A 26957-nucleotide genomic window follows, 5' to 3' on the forward strand; every position below is an offset into this window, starting at 1 on the left:
GGGCCCTCTTGATAGCTAATGGCACATCCAGGACCTTTACCCAGTGTACATTCTGTATAAATTCAATGAAACCGATGGAATACGTGGAACTAGTTAAAAACAAACACTGCTGTTACTGCAGCCACATAAAAGTTTCAATCAACAATCTCCAAAATATTAGAAATAATAGAAACTAGAAGCACTTGACACTTCTTTATCTTGTGTAAATAAACACTAAGCCATTGACAAACTAGACCTAAGAAAAAGGTTTGTAAAGCTGTCAATCAAGCAATGTTTTTCCTTCTGGGTGCGCGCCAACAAAGTGAATGTTTTCATGAAAATCTGGGCTCACCACCAAGCTTCTGTTATTGATACTTTAAAGGTCTGGTCAACTGGCACTTTTATAGGGCTGTAGTTGCAAGTTTTATTTTGTTACTATGGGGTTCATTTGATCTGAAAGTAGCATATGCTGGGTGAATGAACATTGGAGGTTCCATGGGGCAGGGTGCGGGCATGTGTGGGCACGCAAGGGATGAGGGCTAGTGGCCCTAATATTTCACAAAACAAGTGGGATAAAGCCCCAGAGAACTGAGGCAGGCCTTTTATACAGCCCACCTCGGAACTCGGCAGCCCCTCTAGCTGTCTTTGATCCATGTTCAAGGGGTGAGAAGCCTGACTCTATTCCACACCCAAAGCCCCCCCACCAAAGAAAATCTTAATAATCATTATTATTATTGTCACAAATTGGCTTACGTTAACACTGCAATGAGGTTACTGTGAAAATCCCCTAGTCGCCACACTCCGGCGCCTGTTCGAGTATACTGAGGGAGAATTCAGAATGTCCAATTTACCTAACAGCACTTCTTTTAGGAGGAAACCGGAGCACCCAGAGGATACCCACGCAGACACGGGCAGAACGTGCATAATCCGCACAGTGACCCAAGCCATGAATCGAACCCGGGACCTTGGCGCTGTGAAGCAACCATGCTAACCACTGTGCTACCATGCGCCCCATCATGCCATTCAGAGCATTTTCCCCTGAGGTGAACGTGGTGAGCTGGGTAATTTCCTAACCCCTGTTACAAGACCCAGACGTTAAAATCTAGTCGCACGTCTTCATTTGGAAAGAGATTCTCCCTTGTCCATTTTCTTCCCTTTCCTCCAGCTTGTCTTCAGACTTAGTCAAACGGACGGTCTTCATGAGTGAGTCTCGGTACTGACACAGATATTGGGCTGGATTCTCCGATTTGGAGACTATGTCCCCACGCCGGCGTGGGAGCACTGGCACAAAACAGCCACCGATTCCCCGTTTTGCTCGGGGCTAGCAGGGAGGCAGCGTAGAGTACTCGGCCCTATCTGCCAATACAGCCTGGAGAATTGCTGGGTCCGTGGCCAAGGAAGGGCATGGCAGGGGCCTGCAGCGGCTGCGCCGTGCTTCATGGCAGACGCCGCTCGCGGACCCGACCCGTGAAATAGTCCCCCCCTTCGGCCGGCTCGCGTGCCCCGGACTGCCCCACCACAGTGCCCCCAGCCCCAAATATGTCCACCCTTGCCCACAGATCGGCCCTCCCCTAACTGTGGTGGCGCTGGACAGAGTCCGCCGCCCTCACGCCGGGTTCCCGACTGGATGAGACCACACGTGTCCCACGGCGTCGGGAACTCGGCCAGTCGGGGGAGGAACAGCGGGGGGGCAGGCCTCAGGCAATGGCCTGAGGCCGCGGACACGTGGCACGGCGTACTTTGAAGGGGCCGGAACATCGCGGAAGCAGGACCGCCCTCGATTCTGTCGGGAATTTGGATTCTCCGGCTTGTCGCCGAACGCAATTTCGGCGTTGGCAACCATAGAATCCAGGCCATTGAATCAGGACAGGATCAGGCTGGCTGTGATTCCTCCTCCACAATTGACCAAGCTCTCAGACTCATGCTGGAAGAATGACTAGGTACCAGAAGATGTTCAGGGAACTAAGTCGAATTCAGGAACTGGCAGCACAAAAATAAAATATATTATGGAAATCTTACTATCATCTGGATGACTGCAATCTTTCATCTTGTCCCCTTCATGTTTTTCAACCTAAATTGGAAGTAACTTTTTAAATGCCAATAGAGAAGGCATTGGATTATTGTCACACAAATGGGTATAAACTGTTTGATGTGTTAAATGTTCTTCTTTGCTGTCCCTGCAGTATTCCATTTGAACAGGATGTCGAACATGGAAACACAACACACCTGGGTGACTGTGAAGGTGAGTTTGTGCTGGACATTGGCGTACCTTTGAAATTAATTGCATTACCCCATAAATTACAGTGGGTAGTGAGCCACATGGACCATCATCAAGCAGGCGCAGTCCCTCGAGTCTGAACTATGTTAGCTAATAAAGTGGGAAATCATAAGCATTGCGAAAAGTGGCCCAGGTGCCTTCATAGAATCATAGAATCCCTACAATTCAGAAGGAGGCCATTCGGCTGATCGAGTCTGCACTGACCCTTCAAAAGACCACCCTAGGGCCCAATCCCCCACCCAATTCCTGAAACTCCATCCAGTGGGGCAATTTGACATGGCCAATCCACCTAACCTGCACATCTTTGGACTGTGGGAGGAAACCGGAGCACCCGGAGGAAACCCGCGCAGACAAGTGGAGAAAGTGCAAACTCCACACAGACAGTCGCAGGAGGCCGGAATTGAACCCAGGTCCCTGCCACTATGAAACAGCAGCGCCAACCACTGTGCCACCGTGCCGCCAGCTGGCAGGAATCCCGATTAAGGGTTTTTGCTAACCTCAACCGCTAGAAAATGCCACCCTGCCATCTCATCAGATATTCAAGGTGAGGACTACTGATCTAAATGAATACTTTGTGTTAGTGTTCACTCATGAGAAGGATAGTGTGGGTATAGAAATCAGGAAGGAGGTCTGTGATAAAATTAAAGAGTTTAACATAAGCAGAGAGAAGGTTCTATGTGGTCTGCCACGCTTAAAAGTAAACAAATCTCCAGGGCCACATGAAACATATCCCAGGCTTTGAATGAGGCAAGGGAGGAAATACTAGACACTGCAAAGGCTATGGACCCTGACACTATTCCGGCAATAGTACTGAAGACTTGTGCTCCAGAACTTGCTGCACCCCTAATCAAGCTGTTCCAGTACAGCTACAACACTGGCATCTACCCAGCAATGTGGAAAATTGCCCAGGGCAAATCCAACCCAGCCAATTACTGCCAGGCAGCACTTCTAGGGTATCCAAGTGGCACTAGCAATGTCAGGGCACCACATTGCAGAAGAGGCATGCAGCTGGGGGCCTCCAATCCCCTGGGAGAACCCCATGACTGCCATTCCGTGTGGTCCCCGTTTGTGGGAACCAGTGCAGAATGGTTGTCACCCGAGGTCTCTGAGGCTAAGCGGTTGAATCCCAACACCTCAGGTACCTCGGAAATCTGTACATTAGAGTGACGCTTACTGTTTCGCTCTAATATGCAGATTTGCTGAAAGGTGATCCCGCCCATTGTAGGCAGGATTCACATCGCAGCGTCTCACAAGATTGTGTTGAATCTCGCGAGGCGTTGGGAGCCGGGTAGATCCTGGGAGCGGGATCTCTCTGCTTTCAACAGCCACGCTGCGCCGCGGTGAGCTGCTTTTCCGGTGCAGCATGGCCGTTGGATTGCACCCGTAGTCTACTTGGACTTCAGCAAGACTTTTGATAAGGTGCCACATGGGAGACTGATAGCGACAGTAAGAGCCCATGGGATCCAAGGAAATTTGGCTAATTTGATCCAAAATTGTCTGAGTGGTAGGAAGCAGAGGCTGATGGTCGAGGGGTGTTTTTCTGACTGGAAGCCTGTGTCCAGTGGGGTCACGCAGGGATCAGTGTTGGGGACCTTGCTGTTTGTGATTTATGTAGATAATTTAGACATAAATGATCAGTAAGTTTGCGAGTGATACAAAAATTGGTCGGGTGGTAAATAATGAGGAGGGTAGCCTTAGATTACCGTAAGACCATAAGACATATGAGCAGAATTAGGCCACTCGGCCCATCGAGTCTGCTCCGCCATTCAATCATGGCTGATATCGTCTCATCCCCATTCTCTTGCCTTCTCCCCATAACCGCTGATCCCCTTATTAATCAAGAACCTATCTGTCTCTGTCTTAAAGACACTCGGTGATTTGGCCTCCACAGCCTTCTGAGGCAAAGAGTTCCACAGATTCCCCACCCTCTGGCTGAAGAAATTCCTCCTCATCTCTGTTTAAAGGATCATCCCTTTAGTCTGAGATGGTGTCCTCTGGTTCTAAGTTTTTTCTACAAGTGGAAACATCCTTTCCACGTCCACTCTATCCAGGCTTCGCAGTATCCTGTAAGTTTCAATAAGATCCCCCCTCATCCTTCTAACCTCCAACGAGTACAGACCCAGAGCCCTCAACTGTTCCTCATATGACAAGTTCTTCATTCCAGGGATCATTCTTGTGAACCTCCTCTGGACCCTTTCCAAGGCTAGCACATCCTTCCTTAGATACGGGGCCCAAACTGCTCACAATACTCCAAATGGGGTCTGACCAGAGCCTTATACAGCCTCAGAAGTACATCCCTGGTCTTGTATTCTAGCCCTCTTGACATGAATGCTAACATTGCATTTGCCTTTTTAACTGCCGACTAAACCTGCACATTAACCTTAAGAGAATCATGAACAAGGACTCTCAAGTCCCTTTGTGCTTCTGATTCCCTAAGCGTTTCCCCACTTAGAATTACAGGAGGATATAGAGGGGTTTGTCAGATGGGTTGATCAGTGGTGAATAGAATTCAATCCAGATAAGATGTGATGTACTTAGGCAAGACGAAAAAGTCAAGGGACTACGTGATAAACGGCAGGACCCTGGGAAGCACCGAGGATCAGAGTGACCTTGGTGTGCATGTACACTGGTCCCTTTAGGTAGCAGAGCAAGTGGATACAGTGGTTAAGAAGGCATATGGTGCACTTGCCTTTATTAGCCGAGGCGCAGGAACGGTTATGCTGAAATTGTACAAAATGCTAGGTCGGCCAAAGCTAATTAGTATTGTGTGCAGTTCTGGAATCCACATTATAGGAGGGATGTGATGGCACTGGAAAGGGTGTAGAGGAGAATTCCCATTATGTTCCCTTGGGCTGGAAGGTTTTAGCTATGAAGAGAGATTGGATAGACTGGGGTTGTTTTCCTTGGAGCAAAGGAGACCGAGGGCAGACATGACTGAGATAGATAAAATAATGAGGGGCACAGATAGTGTAGACAGGAAGAAACTTTTCCACTTGGTGGAGGGATCAATGACCAGATTTAAAGTAAGGGCCAGGAGGTTTCGAGGGGATGAGAGGAAAAACCTTTTCACACAGAGGGTGGTGGGAGTCTGGAACTCACTGCTTGAAAGGGTGGTGGAGGCAGAGACCCTCATAACATTTAAGAAGTATTTAGATGTGCATTTGTGATACCAAGGCACAGAAGGCTACGGGCGAAGTGCTGGAAAATGGGATTAGAATAGTTAGGTGGTTGTTTTTGACTGGCACAGACGGGATGGGTCGAAGGGTCTTCTCTGTGCTGTCGACCTCTATGACTCTATGATGTGCCCATAAAAGCAGATACACTTGCCATAGCTATGCAAATGCCTCCTCCCAGAGGTTTTTTTTGGGGTTCTCTGACCTGGGCCTTGGTTAGTTGGGGAGGGGGGGCGCAAGGGGAGGGGGTGCTGGTGGAGGAGGGCGCTCCATTGCTCTTGTATTGGCAGGATAGACCTGTTGAAGTTCAGGGCCTGGTGTCTGATAGGGCAAGTGTTCCACTCACTGGCTAAGCCATTCCAGACAAATACAAAATTCACCCAAATAAAATGCTTTTGTAGAAAATTTTATTACACCGTAGATAATACACTGAAAACATATTTTTTCATTAATTTCTGATAAATGAATCCAATGTTAATAAAACAACTTTTTTGGTCATTGGAATTGAATGTTCCCATGGAAGCAGACTAATTTTTGTATAAACTATAAGAAACCTTGCTGCAATATAAGTGATGCATGACAGGTATGTGTAATACTAACTAATGCCAACCCAGGGGATTAAGCCGTAGGAGAGTTTAATGAATATTGATATACTTTTATGGATTTCTGCATTGTACAATTCAAAGACAATTCATTTAGAAGTTTCATATATACAAAACAAAATTTAAATAGTAACTAAAAATAATTGGATTTCTTTGTGTTTGTCAACCTATTCTGTCACTGGTGATAAATATTGGGACTTGCTTTTGATCCTTGCTTTCAATTTATTGAAATAACGTTTCTTGAAATAAAACCATTTCCAATCCCTCATTTTGAAGCAGGTATATATATATACACAAAAGGGGAAATGCTGGAACCATTCAGCATTTCAGGCAGTAGCTGTGCAGAGGGAAATAGAAATAGCACTTCCCGTCAACGACATTGCATTAGAACCTAGGGCCAGATTGGAGTCTTCCCAACTCCAAAGATCTCTAAAAATGGGGTACGGAGCCCGGATGCTCCCATTTCTGACAGACAGATTTTTTGTCAGTAGGGAAAAGGTGGCAAGGAATGATGCACACAGGTGGAAAACCCATATTAAACAGGGCCATTTGATCCCAGTGCTGAGTTCAAACAGACCCCATTTTCATTGTTGCAAATGGCTTTAAACCACAGTGTGAGAATCAAGACTTGATGCTCTCAAAGGGCAAATAAGGTGGGTATGACGGCCATGACCTGAAGTTTTTTTTTAGATGCCCCGCTCTTTAAACTTTAAAGAAACAGGCTGCAGCTAACAGTGGGAATTTAAAAAAATCTGTGCTGGACTGCTTTCATTAATAGCTATAGGTTAGAAAGAATAGTCACATCTGATCATGCAATTTCAATAGAGTTCTTTGTTGACATTTCCCCAATTTTATTATGTCATTGTGAATACTTGGCTGAGTTTAAAAAGCTATGATTATCTCATCAGGGGTTCTGAGTTCACAGTTTGACTGACAATTTAAAGAGCTATTACCAGATGAATTGTGTTTGATGTGGGATCTGAATAGAAGTTTGTATGATTTTATAAGAAATCAATGATTTGAGAGAATTGAAAAGCTTTCAATGGATTTTATGAATCAGTTATTTTTCACTATCAGGTGTATATGAGCTGTATTAGATTGTTAGAAGTTTGTTGTTTAATTCCACATGGTGCCTGACATTGGCAATGGTGAATAGTTAAGGAGGTGACATAGAGGGTATGACAGGCCTTGAGGTCTGGATGGGACATAAGAAGTGAGGACTGGAGGACCTACCAACTTCTAAAACAACTGGAATGAAAGCAGTAGATGGTGTTAAGATGATCTAACTGATTGATGCTACAGATTCAAAGGGATGACTGGCCTAATGCTGTCCCAATGATCTTATTGTAATATGAGTCGGTGTATTCAGGAGAGGAAAAGATTGAATAGGAAATAAACTGATTCCATTTCTCATTAGTTCATGTACCTGCTACTTTATTTGAAGTAAAGTAATTTAAAAAGAATTCAGCTATACCCAGGAGGAAAGAGCTAATTAAACTCCAGTTAATGTAAAGTTAGGCTTAAACAGTTCTTAGCTTAAAAGTGAAATCAATATAGCTCGAGAAATTTCAAAAATAAAAAGGATCAATATTTTTGCCAGATTAATGGAAGGGCTGAAGAATTTCAATGCAAGTAACCTGTTAAGTAATATCCACCTCATGGGACAACACTATAATTCCATGAATTAATTTATATAATAAGAGTCACAGATAGATTTATGAGAATAGAAGAAGGAACTAATGGCCTTTAAGATAAAGGCAAATGTTACTTGTAAAACAATCGCTCGTTGTCCTTCTCAATCTGTTTGCAGCCTTTGACATGGTGACCATAGCATCCTCCTTTGATGCCTCTTTAGCCAATACCCAGCTGCATAGGACTACCCTCAGCTAGTTCCATACTTATCTATCAAATTGTAGCCAGTGAATCAACTGCAAGAGTTTACTTCCTGCTCCCACATCATTAACTTTAGTATCCCCTCAGGATCTATCCTTGAACCTCCTTCCTATTTCTTATCTACATCCTGCCTCCCAGTGATGTCATCTGAAAGGACAGTGTCAATTTTGACGTGCACACTGATAACACCCTGTTCTACCTCGCCACCTCACCGCCACCCCTCTTGACACCTCTACACTTTCTAAATGGTCAAGCTGCTTGTGGTGGATTCAAGATTGGGTCTGCAGATCTCGGAGATTCAAACAAAATGTAGAGCTTTATTTAGAAGATGTTAACACTACAAGCTGCAATGTTAGACTGCCCATTTGCCCACAAAATGGCGGGTGATGTCCGATGACGTCGTGCAATCATTCTCTGAAAGTGCCCATGTTCAGCTACAAGGCTGCTTGTGAGGAAGCACTAAAAACACTATGAATAGACAGCACAGCTTATCTGCTATCCAATCCTGGATGAGTAGAAATGTTCTTGAACTAAATACTGGGAAGAATGAGGCTGTCATTGCTGCCACAAACTCCATTTCAGAGGCAATAACTTACTCCCTGTTTCTGGAATTTGAGGCTGAACCAGACTTTTAGCAACCTGGATGTCTTATTGGATCCCAAGAGGAGCTTTCAGCAACAAGTCCACAACAAAGACCGCCTATTTTCAACTTCATAACATCCACTGATTCCATTCCTCCTTCACCTCATCTGCTGCTGAAATCATTGGTTCCCCCATAAATTACCGGCTACGTTGCACCGCAGCGCGCTGCCTTTTGGGCACAGCATGGCCGGTAGATCGTGCCCCTTGCTGGAAGCAATGGTCATTTGTTGAAAAAACATTTATTTGTTTACATTCTACTTACAAAGGTTAAACAAGGTCAAGACACAGTTGGAGCCATCGCCTGAGATGCATCTTAGTCATCTTCTCTCAGTGGGTGACATCGCTGTGGCATAGTCCCTTATGCACATGTTCAGTAACTATTATTAGAGTTAACCATTCATTCTACAGCTCTCTGGGTCAGGACATCCTGTTGCCAAGGAGCGGAAGGCCCACCTCAAGTGAATTCAGGGCCACTCAGCTATTAAGTGACTACAGAGCAACAATCCAGAGTGGAGAGCAGTTTCATCATCACCATTAATGAGACTATTATCAATTGTCATAAAAGCCCATCTGGTTCACTAATGCCCTTTAGGGAAGGAAATCTGCCATCCTTAAATAGCCATGTCTCCAGACCCACAGCAATGTGGTTGACTTTTCACTGCCCTCTGAAATGTTCTGAGGCATGGGTAAAATATGCTGGCCTTGTGAGTGAGACCCACATGAAAATAAATAAATTAAATTAAAATTCTTAAATTCAGGAAAATCTGATCAGTGAAGCCCTTATCTGTGCCTTTGTTAGCTCGAGGCCTGCCTATTTCAACAGACTCCAGGCCAGCCTCGCACATTCTATCTTCTGTAAACTTGAGGTCAAACACCCCGACGGATGTTTTTAGTTTCACTCCACTCACCCATCACCCCTGTCCCATGGTCTTCCTGCTCAGATTAAGAAGAAATTTAAAGTAAAATTCATTAACTCCTTAATGGGCGGCACGGTAGCACAGTGGGTAGCACTGTTGCTTCACAGCTCCAGGGTCCCAGGTTCGATTCCCCGGCTTGGGTCACTGTCTGTATGGAGTCTGCACATTTTCCCTGTGGGTTTCCTCCGGGTATTCTGGTTTCCTCTCACAAGCCCCGAAAGACATGCTGTCAGGTGAATTGGATATTCTGAGTTCTCCCTCTGTGTACCCGAACAGGCGCTGGAATGTGGCAACTAGGGGTTTTTCACAGTAACTTAATTTCAGTGTTAATGTAAGCCTACTTGTGACAATAAAGATTATTATTGTTATTATGGATTGTGGTCCAGTGGGCGAAAGTACCACTTGTACAAATTAGTAAAGCTTAAATGTGCCCAGGTTTGATTCCCAGTCAATCTTAAATCGGCTTATTCAGACCGGCATCAACTGACCTACGACAATTGGCCTAATTGCCTCTGGCCTGTAACACTTGAAGTGTTAACAAGAATTATGAAAGGACTTAAATTGAATAAATAATTGGCTGGAAAATTGTACCAATTTTATTGAGCTGGTTCAAAATCACAAGGATATGAGTAGCACACTGATAGCTCATGAACAGTGAATTACATCATGCAGATCCAATCAATGAAAAATAGAAATTACAAACTTATTTCCTGCATTCCCACAGATGCTGAATCCTCCCAATCCAGTTCATGTTTTACTTTTTAAATTACAGGACAACTGGCCTCTTTCATCCAGCTCCCTGTCTTACTCTAAACTATGAGATACAAGGGGCTGGATTCTCCGAACCCTGTGCGCATGCGCGGCCACCGACCCGGAAGTGTGGGGGCCCGTATCTGCAGCAAAAGCTGCAAGATCTGCTAGCCCCCTGCAGGGCTGGGAATTCGTGTCCCTTTGATGCCAGTTTTTCTAGTGTAAAACTCTACCGTTTTGATGCCGACGGGGGGGACATAGTCCCAATAATGGAGAATCCAGCCCAAGTTTTCACATCCAATTAACTGTATCCGCAAGCTTAATTGTCCGTGCAATCCCCAGCCTTTCCTTTCAATTTCTTTACTTTAACCTACAGAAAAACTGGCCTCTATTACCCAGTAATTCTGTCTTTAACATAACTGGCACGTTCCCTCCAGCTCTCTGCTTTAACTCGTCCAGAAGAATAAAATGTTCCTCTCACTCAGCCCAGTTAGTCCCTTCTAGTCCCTGTTCACACCTTGAGCACTGATCAGACATCTAAGGCAAAGATATAGGGCGAAATTCTCCGTTATCGGCGGAAACTCCGCTGATCGGCGCAAAAAACGGCGCAAATCCCACTTGCGTCACGTCATAAAAATGGGCCGATAGCCTCCGGCCCGAAATGGGCTAGCAGCGACGTGACGGGATCCGCGCTTGCGCAGTGGTTCACGCCGTGCAGCGTCATACGCGCTGCACGGCGTGACGGCTCATAAGGCCGCGCAGCTCCCCCCCACCCGACCGCAACACCCGACCGCAACACCCGACTGGATGGCTGGCCGTCGCTCAGCCCCGAGGTTCGAGTCACGCGATGTGGAGGCGCTCCTGGACGCGGTGGAGCAGAGGAGGGACGCCCTGTATCCCGGGCACGGCCGCAGAGTTGCCCCACGCCACAGCCGGCGTCTGTGGAGGGAAGTGGCAGAGGCCGTCACCGCTGTGGCCCTAACACCACGGACAGGCACCCAGTGCCACAAGAAGGTGAACGACCTCGTCAGAGCAGGCAGGGTGAGCCTCCCCCATATCCCCCATATCCCCCCCTCCCCATATCCCCCCTCCCCATATCCCCCCTCCCCCATATCCCCCATATCCCCCCCTCCCCCATATCCCCCCTCCCCCATATCCCCCCTCCCCCATATCTCCCCCTCCCCCATATCCCCCCTCCCCCATAACCCCCCCTCCCCCATATCCCCCCTCCCCATACCCCCTCCCCCATATCCCCCCTCCCCCATATCCCCCCTCCCCATATCCCCCCTCCCCATATCCCCCTCCCCCATATCCCCCCTCCCCCATATCCCCCCCTCCCCATATCCCCCCCTCCCCATATCCCCCCTCCCCATATCCCCCCTCCCCCATATCCCCCCTCCCCCATATCCCCCCTCCCCCATATCCCCCCTCCCCCATATCCCCCCTCCCCCATATCCCCCCCTCCCCCATATCCCCCCCTCCCCCATATCCCCCCTCCCCCATATCCCCCCTCCCCCATATCCCCCCCTCCCCCATATCCCCCTCCCCCATATCCCCCCTCCCCCATATCCCCCCTCCCCCATATCCCCCACTCCCCCATATCCCCCACTCCCCCATATCCCCCCCTCCCCCATATCCCCAAGTGAATCCAGCCCTAACCTTAACCTCTGCAATGCACGCGCAACCGATGGCGTGCATTCATATACCTGCCTAACACTGTTGCCTTTCACCCCTGCCACCACCCCCCCCCCCCACAGGAGAAGCGCGCACACAACAATAGGGAGCATGTGAGGACTGGAGGAGGGCCCGCTGATGAGAGGCCACTGACCGTACACGAGGAAAGGGCCCTGGAACTGGCTGGCGGACCTGAGGACCGGGAGGTTGCTGATGCAGAGGTCGGGGCCCCACGAGCAAGTGAGCCACCAACAGCCCGTCCCCATATCCCCCCTCCCCTATATCCCCCTCCCCCGTATCACCTGATCACTGCCTGATGTCTAACCATGCATGCTTCATTGTGTATCGCAGGACCAAACGTCCAGGCACCCATCCCCGCAGATGCACACCGCCCGCAGGATGCCCCTCGGAGACCACAGGAGACGGAGAGACCCGCACCCTCCAGCATGCGACGCCCGCAGGATGCTCCTCGGAAACCACGGGAGATGGAGAGACCCGGACCCTCCAGCATGCGACGCCCGCAGGATGCCCCTCGCACACCACGGGAGACGGAGAGACCCGGACCCTCCAGCATGCGACGCCCGCAGGATGCCCCTCGGAGACCACGGGAGACGGAGAGACCCGGACCCTCCAGCATGCGACGCCCGCAGGATGCCCCTCGCACACCACGGGAGACGGAGAGACCTGGAGCAACAGGGAGACGACACCCCCGTCACGTGCGGGAGCGACCACCCAGCGATGAGGGGGGCAGCCACAGGCCCCCGTCACATCCGAGCCAGGACACCACTACCCAGGACACCACTATCCAGGACACCCCTACCCGGGACACCCCTACCCGGGACAGCACTACCCAGGACACCCCTACCCGGGAAGACGAAATACCGGACAGTGACTCAGAGTGGATGGGTGGAGACGAACCCCCACCCCAAAGTGCCATGGACTCAGAGTGGGACGAAGAGCACGACACAACGCCACTGCTGTCACCAACACCCTCCACCATCGCAGAAACACTCACCACGGTTGGGCACTTTAGTGATGAGGCGTCTGGTACACTCACTGGTGCGCACAACACAGCCGTCCCGGTACAGCAGGTGGAGGTAGGAGCAGCAGAGGGACCGGGCGGTCGGAGGGCAGCCCAGGCCAAGCGAACATCTGCCGCCCAGATGGATCCCGGGTTCCTGCAGTTACCACACCCACACATAGATCCGATGCAACCACCGACACGGAGACGAGCGAATAGGGTGACGGGTGGCTTGCGGCGGCTGCGGTCGCAGGTGGAGGAGTCCACCCGCGTCCAGGAGCTGGGAGTGGTCCCGGTCATGCGTGCCACCCAGGCTGACACCGCACGGGTGGCGTCCGCGGTGGAGGCAATGGGTGCGACGGTGTCAGACATGGGGAACGGTTTGCGAGGCCTGGGGCCTTCCGTGCAGGCGGCGTCTGTGGCCCAGGAAATGGCTGCCCTCTCACAGGAGGCCATGAGCCAGTGCCAGCGCCAGATGGCAGAGGCGCTCAACGCCATAGCCCAGTCTCAGCAGGCCATGGCCCAGTCTCAGCAGGCCATGGCCCAGTCTCAGCAGGCCATAGCCCAGTCTCTGCAGGCCATGGCCCAGTCTCTGCAGGCCATGGCCCAGTCTCTGCAGGCCATGGCCCAGTCTCTGCAGGCCATCGCTGAGGGCATCGGCGCCAGACAGGGTTCGACAACCCCCTGGGCTCCATGGCTGCAAACCTGCAGACCCCTGTCGATACCAGCACGGGCCTCCAGGACTGGCAGCGCCAGATATCGGGGGCGCGTCGGATGGCCAGTCCGTTCGCATCCCCCACCCATGTAGAGGCCTGGGGGCCATCGGGCACCCCGAGGGAGGAGGAGGTGGTATGGTCCGTCCCGGCTCCCTCTGCAGGGGAGGTCCCGGTACACCGCGACACCTCGGACTCCCCCCCTTCCGTCCCAGGTGCATCGGGTGGGCAACGGGCAGGACAGGCTGGCAGCTCGCCATCCCAGTCGCCCGGGCCGCAGCCTGGCCCATCTAGGCCAGGACGCCCCAGGAAACGGCCGCCAAAGGGATCCAGTGTCAGAGGGCAGGAATCACAGGAGTCCACCTCCAGTTCTGCTGTACCGTCTGGGGAACCACGTAGACGTAGTCAAAGGGCCCGTAAGGCCAAACAATTAGACACTGAGTAAGTTGGCACGGGTGCAGGGCACAGATGAGTTTTAGGGGCTAGGGCACGTGCATGAACTCCTTTGGTTATTAAAGTCAATGTTACACCTACCGAAGCTGCCTTTGTGCTCTGTCCAAAGTGTGCGGGCGTGTCATGTACGTTGAGCGCAAGTGTGTGTGTGACGGGTGGTCTTACCTCAGCCCCAGGTGAGTCTGCCCCCTTCCCCCTGGGCCGCCATCAACATCCCCCGGGCAGAGGACGGGACCGTGCGCTGCAGTGTCACAGCCGCATGCAGGGATGGTCCGGGTGGATGGTGGTACTGTGGCCATGGGTCAGACATAGTCCAACGATGTAGAGCCAGGAGCTCATCGGAGGCGGGTTGTTATCATCCTCCATGGCCTGCGATAGACACGCGTCCACCCGCAACTGGGTGAGCCCGGCCCGTTGTGCCGCCGGTGGATCGGCAATTGGGGGGGGGGGGTGGTGTGCATGCGGGTGGGGTGTGTGGGGTTGGGGAGGGGGGTGAGGGTGCTGGGTGGGTGGATGGGTGGGGGGTGTGGATGGTCGGCTGTTGTCATGGTGTGCGGTCTGTGGCCATACTACCCGATTCCCACGCCCATCTAGTCAGTGAAGCGGGCGTCTATCAGTCTGTCCCGTGCCCGCTGGGCCAGCCGGTAACGGTGGACAGCCACCCGCCTGTGTCTACCCCGTCTGCCCTGACCATTGCCCCCATCCCCCTCATCTGGGGAGGACTGGGCCTCTTCCTGCTACTCCTCCACTCCGCCCTCCTCTGCCTGCGGCACATCGCCCCTCTGCTGGGCTATGTTGTGCAGGACGCAGCACACCACAATGATGCGGCCGACCCTATCTGACCGATACTGGAGGGCGCCCCCAGAGAGGTCCAGGCACCTGAAACGCATCTTCAGCACGCCAAAGCACCTCTCGATCACTCCCCTGGTCGCTACATGGGCATCATTGTAGCGGTTCTCCGCCTCATTGCGTGGCCTCCGTATAGGCGTCATCAGCCACGATCGCAATGGGTAGCCCCTGTCGCCCAGCAACCAGCCCCTCAGCCGGGGATGGCGTCCCTCGTACATGCCGGGGATGGATGACCGCGACAACACGAATGAGTCGTGTACACTGCCTGGGTGACGGGCGCAGACGTGCAGGATCATCATGCGGTGGTCGCAGACCACCTGTACGTTCATTGAATAGGTCCCCTTCCTATTAGTGAACACGGCCCTGTTCTCTGCAGGTGGCCGCACGGCGACGTGCATCCCATCGATCGCGCCGTGGACCATGGGGAACCCGGCAACGGCAGAGAAGCCCACGGCTCGAGCATCTTGGCTGGCCCGGTCCACGGGGAAGCGGATGTAGCGGTGCGCCATGGCATAAAGGGCATCTGTCACTGCCCGGATGCACCGATGCACCGATGTCTGCGATATGCCGGACAGGTCCCCACTCGGTGCCTGGAATGACCCCGTTGCATAAAAATTCAGGGCCACCGTAACCTTGACGGACACGGGGAGAGGGTGTCCCCCGCCAGTGCCACGCGGTGACAGGTGTGCCAGCAGGTGGCAGATGTGTGCCACGGTTTCCCGGCTCATCCGGAGTCTCCTCCTGCATTCCCGGTCCGTGAGGTCCTGGTATGACTGCCGGGGCCGGTACACACGGGGCGCCCTCGGGTGCCTCCGTTGCCGTGGGGCCGCGACGTCCTCCTCCCCCTCCTCGTCCTGTCGGTCAGGTGTCCCTCCAGCCTGGGCAGCTGCCGCCTGCCCCTCTGCGGCAGCCTGCGCCGCCTCTCTGGCACGCTCCTCCTCCTCCTCCTCATCCAGGGCAACATAGACATGAGCGGCTGCCACCACGGCGGCCAACATCGCTGGATGGTCTGAAAACATGACGGCCTGGTGGGGGGGAGGGGAACGACGACATGTCATCATTGCCCATATCCCCTCCTCCCCCCCCAGCCAGGTGGCATGGACCGCATGGGTCCAACTGTTGGAGGCTGGCACCTGGCCAGGTGGACCAACTCATTTGCCCTCCCATCACCCACCCTGGCACGGACCCCCTCCCCAACCTCCACCCCAGCACGGACCAACCCCCAACCTCCACCCCGGCACGGACCCCCTCCCCAACCTCCACCCCAGCACGGACCCCCCCCCAACCCCCAACCTCCACCCCAGCACGGACCCCCCCCCCAACCTCCACCCCGGCACGGACCCTCTCCCCAACCCCCAACCTCCACCCCAGCACGGACCCCCTCCCCAACCTCCACCCCAGCACGGAACCCCCCCCCCAACCCCCAACATCCACCCCAGCACGGACCTCCACCCCGGCACGGACCCCCTCCCCAACCCCCAACCTCCACCCCAGCACGGACCCCCTCCCCAACCTCCACCCCAGCACGGACCCCCCCCCAACCCCCAACCTCCACCCCAGCACGGACCCCCCCCCCCAACCTCCACCCCGGCATGGACCCCCTCCCCAACCCCCAACCTCCACCCCAGCACGGACCCCCCCCCAACCTCCACCCCAGCACGGACCCCCTCCCCAACCTCCACCCCAGCACGGACCCCCTCCCCAACCCCCAACCTCCACCCCAGCACGGACCCCCCCCCCAACCTACACCCCGGCACGGACCCCCTCCCCAACCCCCAACCTCCACCCCAGCACGGACCCCCTCCCCAACCTCCACCCCAGCACGGACCCCCCCCCAACCCCCAACCTCCACCCCAGCACGGACCCCCTCCCCAACCTCCACCCCAGCACGGACCCCCCCCAACCCCCATCCTCCACCCCAGCACGGACCCCCCCCCCAACCTCCACCCCGGCACGGACCCCCACCCCAACCCCCAACCTCCACCCCAGCACGGACCCCCCCCCCCCCAACCTCCACCCCGGCACGGACCCACTCCCCAACCTCCACCCCGGCACGGACCCCCTCCCCAACCCCCAACCTCCACCCCAGCACGGACCCCAACCCCCAACCTCCACCCCGGCACGGACCCCCCCCAACCTCCACCCCAGCACGGACCCCCTCCCCAACCTCCACCCCAGCACGGACCCCCCCCCAACCCCCAACCTCCACCCCGGCACGGACCCCCCCCAACCTTCACCCCAGCACGGACCCCCTCCCCAACCTCCACCCCAGCACGGACCCCCCCCCCCCAACCCCCAACCTCCACCCCGGCACGGACCCCCCCCCAACCTCCACCCCAGCACGGACCCCCTCCCGGCACTCCCCCGGAGCCCAGCCTACTCTAACCACCCCCCCCCCCCGCCGCACACACACACACACAAGCCGAGACACACCTCTCCTCACGCAATCCGTCTGCGGCCACGCCATTTCCTGCCCAGAGCCAACCCCCCAGGCAGTCACTCACCTCCTCGCTGGTCGGCGTGAGCCTGGAGCACCGGGTCACGCCGATGAAAAGGAGGTTTGATTCACGTCGACGTGAACGGTCATCACGTCGACGGGACTTCGGCCCATCCGGAAGGGAGAATATCGGCAGGCCGAAAATCGGCTGCCTTGCGCAGACCCGTGACATTCTTCGCGGCAGCGGCGCCATTAACGCCCCGCCGACTTTTCTCCCTTCGGAGACTTCGGCGGGGGCGGGATTCACGGCGGCCAACGGCCATTCTCCGACCCGGCGGGGGGTCGGATAATGACGCCCATAATTCCTGACGTGTTGATCAATGTCCAGCTGCACTGTGGAGAACAAAGAAAGCTACACCTTTCTTATACCCTCTGTACATGAGTTTGTTATTGGGGTGATGGTTCATGAAGGCCCCACCTTCTCAACCTTGCCCCTTGCCTGAGGTGTGGTGATCCTCAGGTTAAATCACCACCAGTCAGATCTCTCTATTAATGGGGAAATCAGCCTATGGTCATCTGGGACTATGGAGACTTTACCTTTATATTTACTATTGGGGTTTGGTTACTCACTGCATTGTCAGCTCTGTGAGTGATCATCACCCATCATAGAGAGTCCCTGTGAATTGTTTCTATAGATTCGAGAATGGTTCCTGTAGATTGGAAGGTAGCAAATATCATTCCACTATTTAAGAAGGGAGGGAGAGTGAAACAAGGAACTACGGACCTGATAGCCTTACATCAGTGGTAGGGAAAATTCTGGATTCTATTATAAAGGATGTGATTAATTGATACTTGGGCAATGATGATCTGATTTAGGACAGTCAACATGGATTTAAGAAATGGGGAATTATGTTTGACGAACCTGATGGACGTTTTGAGGATGTTGCTAACAAAATTGATAAAGGAAAATCGGAGTATGCAGCATACTTGGATTTTCAGTTTGGTTAGCAAAATTAAAGCACATGGGATAGAAGGTAATATACTTGCATGGATTAAGGATTAGTTAACAGGCAGAGAACAAGTATAAAGGGGTCATTTTCACAATAGCAGGCTGTGACTCATAGGTTACTTCAGGAATCTATACTCCGGTCCCAGCTGTTCACACAAATATCAATGATTTGGATGTGGGGACCAAATGTAATATTTCCAAGTTTGGGAATGATACAAAGCTCGGTGGGAATATGTGATGTGAAAAAGGTGAAAAGCGGCTTCAAGTGGATTTGGACAGACAGATAAATTTCATGGCAGATGAAATATAATGTGGAAAAATGTTGTCCACTTTGGTAGGTGGGGCAGGGGCACAGAGTATTTATTAAATAGTAAGGGATCAGACTATCAGTGGTTAGCACTACTGCCTCAGCACCAGGGACCCAGGTTCAATTCCAGCCTTGGGTCACTGTCTGTGTGCAATTGGTATGTTCTCCCCGTGTCTGTGTGGGTTTCCTCCGGGTGCTCCTGTTTCCTCCCACAGTCCAAAGATGTGCAGGTTAGGTGGATTGGCCATGCTAAATCCCCCCATAGTGTCCAAAAGGTTAGGTGGGTTCTTATGTTACGGGATAGGATGGGGACGTGGGCCTAGATAGGGTACTCTTTCAGAAAGTCGGTGAAGACTCGATGGGCCGAATAGCCTCCTTCTGCACTGTACTGATTCTATTAAAAAGTGTAGGTGTCCAAAAGGATCTGGGTCTCAATAAGTCACTGAAGGCTAACATGCTGGTGCAGTAGGCAATGAAGAAGGTTAGCGGTATCTGAACCTTTATCGCAAGAGGGTTTGCGTACAGGAGTAGTGAAGTCTTGCTTCAGATGTAATTGGTTAGATCATAGCTGGAGCATTGCATTCAGTTTTGGTCCTCTGACCTTGTGAAGGATATTATTGTCACTGAGGGAATGCAACAAAGATTCACTCGACTTGTCCCCAGGATGGTGGGACTGTCTTATGAAGAGAGATTGAAGAAAATGAACCTGTATTCACTAGAGTTTTGAAGAATGAGAGGTAATCTCATTAAAACCTACAAAATACTTAAAGGGATAGAATGGGTAGGTGCAGCTAAGGGGGGAGATTTTCAAGCTGTGTTGCGCCCAGTGCAAATCCCGCTATGTCAATAAAATTCCAAAAGAGGCCTGAAAGAGGATTTGTGCCGGGTGCAAAACAGTTCACAATGTTTCCTCGTCCTCCGGGCTGATGTAATCAGGTTCACACCCAGCGAGGACATGAACCTGGGGCGAGATTCTCCGACCCCCCGCCGGGTCGGAGAATCGCCGGGAGCTGGCGTGAATCCCGCCCCCGCCGGTTGCCGAATTCTCCGGCACCGGATATTCGGTGGGGGCGGGAATCGCGCCGCACCGGTTGGTGAGCCCCCCCCCGGCGATTCTCCGTCCCGGACGGGCCGAAGTCCCGCTGCTGGAATGCCTGCCTCGCCGGCGTGGATTAAACCACCTCTCTTACCGGAGGGACAAGGCGGCGCGGGCGGGCCGATCTGGCCCCAGGGGGTGCCCCCACGGTGGCCTGGCCCGCGATCGGGGCCCACCGATCCGCGGGCGGGCCTATGCCGTTGGGGCACTCTTTTCCTTCCGCCTTCGCCACGGTCTACACCATGGCGGAGGCGGAAGAGACTCCCTCCACTGCGCATGCGCGGGGATGCCGTGAGCGGCCGCTGATGCTCCCGCGCATGCGCCGCCCGGCAAAGTCCGTTTCGCGCCAGCTGGCGGGGCACCAAAGGCCTTCCCGCCAACTGGCGGGGCGGAAATCAGTCCGGCGCGGGCCTAGCCGCTCAAGGTTAGGGCTCGGCCCCTCAAGATGTGGAGGATTCCGCACCTTTGGGGCGGCGCGATGCCGGACTGATTCGCGCCGTTTTTGGCGCCGGTCGGCGGACATAGCGCCGATTGCGGAGAATCCCGCCCATTACCATTCATTTAAATATATTTTAATATTCGATCAGCTTACGGCCGATTCTTCAGGGAACGTGCTACTTTCCCACCCACCGGCGTGACTTGGCGCCGACAGGGATCGTTACTGGTCTCCACAAATGGAGACCAAACATGATACCACACGGGGTGACTCAGAGACCATTATAACATGGCAGGGCTGTTCCCGAGCAACTCCTCCAGGAAGCTTGTTTGGCACAGCCTGGTTAGTACTGCCAGGGGGTGCACATAGAGCAACCCATTAGGAGGGACCCCAATGCTTGTGGTTTACATTCAGGAGAAGGTGGATCACATTGGTGACCTATGTGCTGGGGGGAGGGGGGCGCGGAACTTATGATTGCAATCTATGTTTGGGGAAGGAAGGGCGGTGAAACATGCCCACAAAGATCATGCTAGAAAACTCACCACTGGCCAGTTTGACTTAATATATAATTTTCACAGCTAAACAGGCTAAATTCTCATCATAATATGCAGTTGAAACTGGTCAGTTACACTGTCATTTCCGGGCTTTTCAGTCCATATCACAGGGCCAGGGAGGTGAACCATCAATCAGAGTTCTCACTCTTGTTGGGAAGTGTATGGACCTCAACACTGGCAGAGAACATCATCACTGGCAGAGTACTCATCTGTGACATCCGTTATAGTAGGAGAACCTGCCAATACTAACTCTCTCGCTTCATCTGTCAGGAATGGATACTATCCAAGCATTAGAAGCTGCAGATGGCTGTGCTGTCTCCACACCTCCAGGAAGGTGAGCCATTGGTCGCCAGTGGGACCATCCAGTCCCACCGAGGCCTATGGGCTTTTGCGTGGCTCACGCATTCCACACTGAGGAAGCCACTACGAGGGTTGACATCAGCGAGACTGGAAGATCCTGCCAATGGGAGGGGCTGGAAAATCCTGCCCAGAAATTCAGAATTAAAGCCAGTCAGGTAGATCATGACTTGGTCTTGCGTTGTAAAGGGGCAAATCTGCAAATGATTTTACATCTCTTCTGATATTATTTTTACTGCAAAGCTCAATGTCAGATGCTTCATTTCAACCTTTGCTATCAACAAGAAAGTTGAGACTTCAGGAAACCTCTGCTTATGCCCTGATCACCCCAACCTCTATACTCCCAAATCACAATGAAGAGCGCACCAACTTCATTGAAACAAGCAAAATGCCAGGCAAAGTTGTCCCTGTGTTGAAGCAGTTAAGTGCACTGAGCAAAACAGGCTGGTACTGACCCAGAGCAGAATTCCAGTCCCAGAAGAACCTGGTAAAGTTTTAATTTAAAAGGGTACTTTCGAAAAGGCATATTTTTATAGTGTGCCTGTATATGAGTTTAAAGTCACCAATATTGCATTTCAAAAACCCTACAGATTAAAGGGGAAGGAGAAAATTGGGGAGGTGCAAAGTTCCAGTTTTGAGATCCCTGGAAAGGATGGATTGGGATAAAGTGGGTTATGATTTCAATAGAATGGTGCAGAGGGCAAATTCGTACAGTGGTGTGTTCTAACTGGAATGGAATAATCACAGTAATAGAGAAGGTGTCTTTGTGAGGCAGGATTGTAAGCATGATATAGCTGAAGAAAAATGAGCTAGTTACATCTGTGATGCATTTAGCCTTGTCACTATGAGATGAAGCAGAAAACTATAGAATGGAATATAAATGAGGACAAAAATGCATTATGATTACTGCGGCCCAACTTCTTTGTGGGCCATTAAGTGGAATGTTTACTGCTTCTCAATTTGTATAACCTTGTTCCCATTATAGGCCTGATACATGAAAGTTTTGTTGAAGAGCCCAATGGTCTGGTTTCCGTCAACCTCCTTGTGATATCAGCCATCGCTGCCTTTGTGATAGGAGCAGTTATCTCCGGATTCAGCGTCTGTTGGTTCATTGGCCATCGGGACAAAAAGGACACAGCACGAAGAAAAGACAAGGAAACCATCCTTTCTCACAGTGAGTCTGTCGTCAGTGTAACCAAACTGGGTGGCATGGTAGAGCGCCAGTCCAGAGGGCAGCCGGAAACCCTACTTGCTCCACTGATGCAGAACGGTTGGTCGAAAAACCTGATCAAAACCAGCCAGCACCATCTTGACTCGACTGTTTTGCCAACACCGGAACAGACCCCACTGCAGCAGAAGCGCAGTGCAGGCATCAGAAGCTGTGAGTGGGAGCAGAACCTGATAAACGCAAGCCTAAGAGATCAACCGTGCGCAGGATCACCGATGATCCTTGTTGACTCCTCGCACCAAGCAATGTCCCATCACCTTGGTAACATGCGGGTCATTCCAACTTCCCGCCATTCCTTTCATCGGGATCAGGAGCTGATGAGCGATAGCAAAGACATTGTGGACAACTATCTTTCACATAGTATGAGAGAACAACTTGAGAACCCTGGTTCTCACTATAGGTCATCCCTGGGCGGCACTGGAGGTAACCACGCTTTTGTGGAATATTCAGTATCTCCTCATAGCAGCCCCAAAAGAAGAAGGGGTGCATCAACGCCCATCATGCCACAGGACTATATGGGGGATGACTCCACATGTTCCACACAGTGGAATTACGAGAAGGCAAACGCGCCCATACCCTCACAACATGTGAGGAATCAGACTTTCAGCAGAGGGGAAAGCTCGGCAGCACTGCAGAGAAAGGACCCAGTGCCTGTACACCATGTACACCTCCATCAACCAGTCCAATCAGTCACCGGGCAACCTGACCTCACAGGCTTTAAACCACCAAAAAAGTCAGGTGTTGAAAGGACACCTTTAGCAAAATGAGACACCTTGTGCTTTCCTATCTCTTCATTAACCTTTGTGAATGTGGGACAAATATTTAAAAACAAGAGTTAAATACTGAAGGAAACTGAACGTGGAGTCAACAGCACTCCTTAAATAACAAAGGCCTGTCCTCAAAATTAAGGATGCATTTCCTTTGCAAAAACAAAACATGAGCTTCAGAAGGACAGAGTAGTTTAGGGGAGAAAAATGACTGAGGAATCTTGCTGGATTTCTCTCTACTGCTAACTTTTCAGGAGCCGTGATAACGATGTGAAAAATTATCCAGGAATTTTAATTAGCAATCTTTCTTGCAATTTTTCACAGTAAGATTTTTATTACTGGTGATCTAATAAAACAAACTGCAACAGCACAAGGTACTGACTGTGCACTTCAGAAAATCATTAGATCTGTAATACGAGTTTATAAAGTTAATTTACTGTTATCGTTTATTACTGCTGAAATTAATTCAGCATGATCTATTGTTTGGACAAGCTACACTGGGCTTAATCTCAGATTTATGCAGATTAGGTTAATGGTAACATATTCCTTCACGCATATATGCTTCCCAAGGGGTTCAACATCATAGAATGATAAGCATAGGAGACCATTCAGACCATCGTGTCTATTAAGGCTCTTTGAAAGAACTTTACAGTTAATTCCACATCCCCTTTTTCCCCCCAATTTTTTGCCTTTCAAGTGTAGATCCAATTCCCTTTTGAAGTTACTGTTGAATCTGCTTCCGCTACATTTTCAGGGAGTGCATTCCAGTTCAACATCACTCACTGCATTTGGGAAAAAAACTTTTACCTTAAATGTGTCCTCGGGTTACCAACCCACTGGGAATAGTTTCTGCTTGTGTTAACTCTTCATGATTTTGGACACCTTGATCATATCTCCTCTTAAACCTCTCAACTCTCAGAACAATCCTAGCTTCTCAAGATTTTCTATAGCCTTGAAGTTCAGCCTTGCCAATGCCATTCCAGTAAATCTGTTCTTCATCCTCTCCGAGGATTTCACAACCTTTTTGTAGTGTAGTGCCCAGAATTGGCCACAATACCACAGATGGGACTTTGCCAGTGTTTTGCTCATATTTAGCAGATTGTCCTTGCTTTTTTAAATTCTGTGGGAGGAATACTATCTAAAAACGAAGGTGAGTTTGGGTCAGTGGGGGCGGGGGGGGATTGGGGGGGGAGCAATAAAGACTTTAAAAATTAGATTTCCAATCAAACCCCACCTCCAACCTGCCCACTTCTGGCTCTAATTGAGGTGGGAAGGTGAGCAGGAACCAATTTGGGGTTTCCGATTCATCCCATAGGTCTTTAGCCTCCACCTCAGGGGTCCCTTCGATGTCCCTCTTCTCTCCAAGGCCTCAGATTGCATTCTTAGCTCGTCTGAATTTACCTCTCCTCTCCCTGAGTCTCAGATCACCTACACCGTGTCCATGAGCCCAAGTTCCCCAAAGTCTCCCACCTAACACCAAAGACCTCTGCCAACCTCGCCTCAAGAATGGCCCCATCACCCACTACTGTGTTGACCCCGTTGATCCTTTAGTCTTCACAAAATGGCTCCTCATCTGTCTGGGAGCCAAGCTTATTGCTCAGGCTGGGTTCCTGGAGGGGAACCAATTGGTGGCATCACACACACTTTTGGATTTAACTCCTCACTATTGGGGGATTCCCAACTTGTGTGTTCCCATCATCCTTCTGACTGATCTCCTCCCAGCAGGTCAGGTGTGTAAAAACCCATGTCTCAGTTTCTAACACCAAGAATCCTGACTTATCAGCCTCCTCAACCTGACCTGCCACCTTTAGGGATTGTGCAGATATACACCCCCATCTCTGGGCTGTCTAACCCTGTACGCCCTTTAAAATTGTACCAATAGGGTAACATAGAATAACAGAATCCCTACATTACAGGAGACCATTCGGCCCATTGAGTCTGCACCGTCCCTCTGATAGAGCACTCTACCTGGGTCCACCCCCCCCCCCCCCCCGCCCACCCCATCCTATCCCCGTAACCCCGTAACGTAACCTGCACATCATTGGACGGAGAAGGACAAGTTAGCATAGCCAATCCACCTAACTGCACATCTTTGGACTGTCAACCAGAGCACCTGCAGGAAACCCACGCAGCCACGGGGAGAACGTGCAAACTGCACTCCGAGAAGGCAGTAGTGCTAACCACTGTGGCACTGTGCCAGCCAGTTTCATATTTCTTATTAATTCTGTCCCTTCTATTATAATAGTACCTTGTCACCAATAAATAGAAAGGATTGATGAATAACCCAAATCTCTCTGATTTTCAGCTGGCCATTTCAATTGCCCAGAGGGTAGACTTGGGAAGGTGATCCCCACCCTGAGATTTTCCTCCAAATGTCAATTGGAGGCATTACATCCATAATTCCTTTTCGGCTGAGGGCAATTTAGTGTCATGGGTTCGAGCAATCCTCCCGCATCGGTAATTGAATCCAGGCAGTTTGACCATTAAAAGATATAGAAGCACCACAGATGAGCCCATGGTTTTTTATGAACCAGAAACAGACACTAGCTAGCAACAGTGACTGGTGAGCAGAAGAAGGAGCCATTGCTAATAGTTCTTCACCTGAAGTGCTGAAGCCAGCTATGGTGCACACTACTAGCCCTGCAATTGGGGCAGTTACTGCACAACAGACTGAGAATCAAACTCTAGTTCTTTATAAAATAAGTAATCAGAATGAGTATGAGGTTTGCTCATGCCCTATCACATAACATCACAAATGTTATCCACAATGTTAATTTAGTTTGGATAATACCACCTAATGGCGCACAAATCTAAATAGTATTTTCATGTAGCCTAATGTGAATAACACATATCCACTAAAGTGTGAAAGGTGTTGAGTCGAGGGATGACTGAACACAAATATTAAACATTAACTTAAGCAGAATGTAAAGAAGCACCAGAGGAACCATTTATTATGCTGCAATTCTGATGATAATTCCATTATCGGATGTCAAACATGCTCCTTATTTCATGATTCGGTCTAAGTTTCATTAACAAATCCCATCCATCTTTAAATGCAGAAACAAAAGCTCCAAGCAAATTTATTTTTGTTCGGCATCTAATCAAAGGCTACAAAATTAGAAAGCTGACTTTGATTTTTTAAATCTCAGCACAGTTGTCTCATATTGATTTCACATTACAGAGAATTTACAACACAGACACAGGCCCGGTTTACTTGCCTCTCAGCTGCTGTGCTGTGTTGTTGACGTCGTATGACTTTCAGACAGAAATCCAACACTTTTTTAAAAAATCAAGCCCTATATTTATATTTTATACGTTTTTTTGTATAAACAGGTGAGTATTTTGGACAATCCTTCCTTTCCCTTTCAGTGTGTCTAAACTTAGCCAGTTCCTATTCCCCACCTCAAATGAAGACTTCCTACTTCAAGATTCAATCCCTATCAATATAATACTGAATATTTAGTATTATTTACTTCATAGAATCATAGAATTTACCATGGAGAAGGAGGCTATTCAGCCCATCATGTCTGCACTGGCTCTTGGAATGAGCACCCTATTTAAACCCACACCTCCATCCTATCCCCATAACCTAGTAACCCCACCTAAACTTTGGACACTAAGGGGCAATTTATCATGGCCAATCCACCTAATCTGCACATCTTTGGAATGTGGCAGGAAACCGGAGCACCCAGAGGAAACCGGAGCAGACATGGGGAGAAAGTGCAAACTCCACACAGACAGTCACCCGAGGTCAGAATTGACCCCAGGACCCTGGAGCTGTGAGGCAGCAGTGCTAACCACAGTGCCGCCCATGGTTTCATG

At 51.0% G+C, this 26957-nt stretch overlaps 1 protein-coding gene across 2 annotated transcripts in view; it reads left to right on the forward strand.

The window, feature by feature from the left end:
* Nucleotides 1-25120, forward strand: part of sema6bb (sema domain, transmembrane domain (TM), and cytoplasmic domain, (semaphorin) 6Bb) — an 809283-nt gene extending 784163 nt beyond the window's left edge. For both annotated transcript variants that reach the window (XM_072482724.1, XM_072482723.1), the window contains 2 exons: nucleotides 2163-2221; nucleotides 22126-25120. In XM_072482724.1, coding sequence (XP_072338825.1) covers nucleotides 2163-2221; nucleotides 22126-23135 — 1069 coding nt within the window. In that variant the 3' untranslated portion in view covers nucleotides 23136-25120. The remainder of the gene's footprint in view (nucleotides 1-2162; nucleotides 2222-22125) is intronic.
* Nucleotides 25121-26957: the final 1837 nt, after the last annotated feature.

The sequence above is a fragment of the Scyliorhinus torazame genome, chromosome 18 (genome assembly GCF_047496885.1).
Source record: "Scyliorhinus torazame isolate Kashiwa2021f chromosome 18, sScyTor2.1, whole genome shotgun sequence".
NCBI lineage: Eukaryota > Metazoa > Chordata > Chondrichthyes > Carcharhiniformes > Scyliorhinidae > Scyliorhinus > Scyliorhinus torazame.